Source organism: Priapulus caudatus, unplaced genomic scaffold (assembly GCF_000485595.1).
Source record: "Priapulus caudatus unplaced genomic scaffold, Priapulus_caudatus-5.0.1 Scaffold491, whole genome shotgun sequence".
Taxonomy (NCBI): Eukaryota; Metazoa; Priapulida; class Priapulimorpha; order Priapulimorphida; family Priapulidae; genus Priapulus; species Priapulus caudatus.
In genome coordinates, this window is record NW_014577552.1 from 218,813 (window position 1) to 221,703 (window position 2,891).

At 49.8% G+C, this 2,891-nt stretch overlaps 1 protein-coding gene across 1 annotated transcript in view; it reads left to right on the plus strand.

Annotated features, from left to right (window-relative positions):
- The window catches only part of LOC106810975 (fatty acid synthase-like), a gene marked incomplete at its 3' end in the record, with an annotated part of 12,943 nt that extends 10,063 nt beyond the window's left edge, over window positions 1-2,880 (plus strand). Inside the window, exon 15 of the mRNA XM_014814476.1 lies at window positions 2,740-2,880. Within this exon, the coding sequence (XP_014669962.1) occupies window positions 2,740-2,880 (141 nt within the window). The remainder of the gene's footprint in view (window positions 1-2,739) is intronic.
- Window positions 2,881-2,891: the final 11 nt, after the last annotated feature.

The following is a 2,891-nucleotide window of genomic DNA, read 5'->3' on the forward strand; positions in this document are numbered from 1 at the left end:
ATGGGGCGGGCCGTTACAATCTAGGAGGGTGGGCGTCCGGGAACGAAATATGATGGCTTCAGACGCACGTATAACTAAGTATAGTAACTTCTTATAAAGTACAACTAAGTATGAAACAACCATGATGAAGCTAAGTAATTGAACCCCACATGTTTATGTCTCGTACTTGCTGCACGGTGGACTTGTTTTTCTCCAGTTTCAGATGCGAAGGTCGCATGGACGGGTAACTGGGTGCAATTCGTGGACAACATGATGCAGCAGATAGTGACGAGCACGTACACACGCACGCTCCTTCTGCCCACCCGCATCCGACACATCAAGATCAATCCGACGCTGCAACGACAACGGCTGCAGAGCAGCGGCGAAACAACAGGTGGCAGCACTGTGCGGTGTTGTTAGTGCGGTGGATGTGCATGCTTATAGGGATTCAGTGTGACACTGACGTGCTCACAGGCATTCTCAGTCTGGCATTTCATGGTGCTGCGAGTGCAGGTCAATTCCAGCATAACCTGCGTGCAGAAACAATTGATTCGTGTGTAGCGCTGTCAGGTATATCATCATGCATTGACCGTTGTGTGTCAAAAATATCGCACGCTCGTTCAATCACAGCTGCGCGGGGGTCTAGATCAAACTGATCGAGCACCTAAATGGGAGGCTCAGTCCTTTTAGACCTGCACCCTATTGAAACTGACTCCTGCTCTCTTTACTGAACGCATTGCTTGCTTCCCCTCATCTTACTATTACTGGGGCACTTGGAAAAGGCGCGTCTGAAGCATTAATTGTGTGATCAATAGCAGAACTTATGCATTTCGCATCGTTTGAAATTAGTACGAAAATGTGAATACATGACTTTTACTCATTTTAATTATTCGGTTTCGTGTTTAGTGCTACACTCGCACGTCAATCACGTGCTCAACAAGTGCACAGCAGGTGGCGTTGAGATCACGGACCTGCACATGAGCCTCGCACCGCGGCGCCACCGTCACGATTCGCCGACGCTGGAGCGGCACGTCTTTGTGCCGTACGTTGAGGAGTTGAGAGACGCCGCGCTGGACGGATATGTGAGCGCCTGCGAGGAGGTGTGTGGCCGCATCGCCCGTGCTCTCGCTTCCACCGGGGGCGCCACCGTCCCCAACCCTCGCCTCCTCACCAAGATCCGTGAACGTACGCAGAACCAGTCGGATGCGGTCGACTCCGGATTCCGTGACCCCGAGGTCGCCTATGATGTCGGGACACCGTCGATGGCGGGCGCCTTCCCCTCTGCCGCCTCCTCCTCCCCCGCCCCTATCTTCAGCCTTCTCACCAATACCTGCAAGTGTATGCAGTCGGACATGGAAAACTCCTTGGACATGGTCAAGGTCACAGCCTGTTCGGCGGAATCCTACCCTGCATTGTCGTGCGCCGCTCTCCACTTGCTGAACAAGATGGCGGAGATTGTCATGCATCCATGTGTGCCTGTGTATCCATGTGTATGTGTGGGTAGCAGTCAGTTTTGTCATTCAGTACTGCATTTTTCCTTATTTGTGTTCAGGGCCATATAGCTTGCAGGAGGGGGGACAAGGGGGCAGCTGGCCCCGCTAGATTTGTGTGTGTGTGCGTGCGCGCGTGCGTGCGGGTGGGTGGGTGTGGGTGTGCATCCATGTGTGCCTGTGTATCCATGTGTATGTGTGGGTAGCAGTCAGTTTTGTCATTCAGTACTGCACTTTTCCTTATTTGTGTTCAGGGCCATAGCCTGCGGGGGAGGGGGGCTAAGGGGGCAGCTGCCCCCGCTAGATTTTGGAGCAAAATTAAAAAAATAAAATGTTCTACTAAAAGAGAATTGTTATAGTCAGAATGAAGGCCTCAAATACCATCTCCTCTGATCTACATTTTCAAAATTTTCTGTGGGAGGACCCCTAGAACCTCCGCCTGTTTCTCACCCCTTCCCTGAAATCCTGGAGCCACCACTGCCCCCCCTCTAGGAATTTGCTCAGCCTACTGCCCTGGTGTTTATATAGAGGTTGTGCCTTTTAGTGACATGTTTTGATGGGTTGAATTGTAGTTACTTGTAGAGAAGGGCAGAAATGCTTCTGGATTTACAGTGATACAGTAACAGTGTGATCTTGCGCATAAACTAAACAAACAAGCTCTCTGTCCATCTGTACTATCTCTCCCTTTCTACTGCACACCGTAGGAAACGTAGGAACACGTCTGCACTTAGTGGCATGCCTGTGATGATCCTGTGGTGGCCCTCCACAGTGGCTATCTAGAACAGGAATCACAACAGGTTTCCTGATATTATATCTGAGCTTTGCTAAGGTTGTAGTAGGTAAATTTAGGTTGGATGTGCCTATGTGCATGAACTAAGTGTCGGTACAACGTTTCATGCCCTTAAAACGCATGGACGGCCATAGTCCCTTTTTCTGTACAACTAACAACTTTCAGTTTCAAAGAGGAGACAGTTGTTTATTATAATGCAGTAACCATGCATTGCATTAGCAATTGGACAGAGTAGTTCAATTGACCTGCATCTTCGGCAGTTATAGAGATTAAATCAGCTAGCAAGATGCTGGATGAAATTCTATTTAAATCTTTCTTTTTTTTCTGTTTGAATTTCTATTAAAATCAAGGTAATTGACATATAACTACATTGCCCTTCCAATAATCGCATGGTAATGGTGCGAAATACTCTCTTCACAAGGTGAAAGACATCACCGTCTTCTATCTAACCCACCGCTCTCTCTCTCTCTCTCCCATCAGGCAAGGTGACGCTAGCTGTCAACATCATGCAGGCGACGGGCGACTTTCAGGTGACGGAAGGCGGGACGCTCGTCGCCAGGGGGCGCATCACGGCGCACGCGAGTCTCGACATACCCGAGCCGCTGAAGTTGAAAGTTCACGGCGAGCCGCTG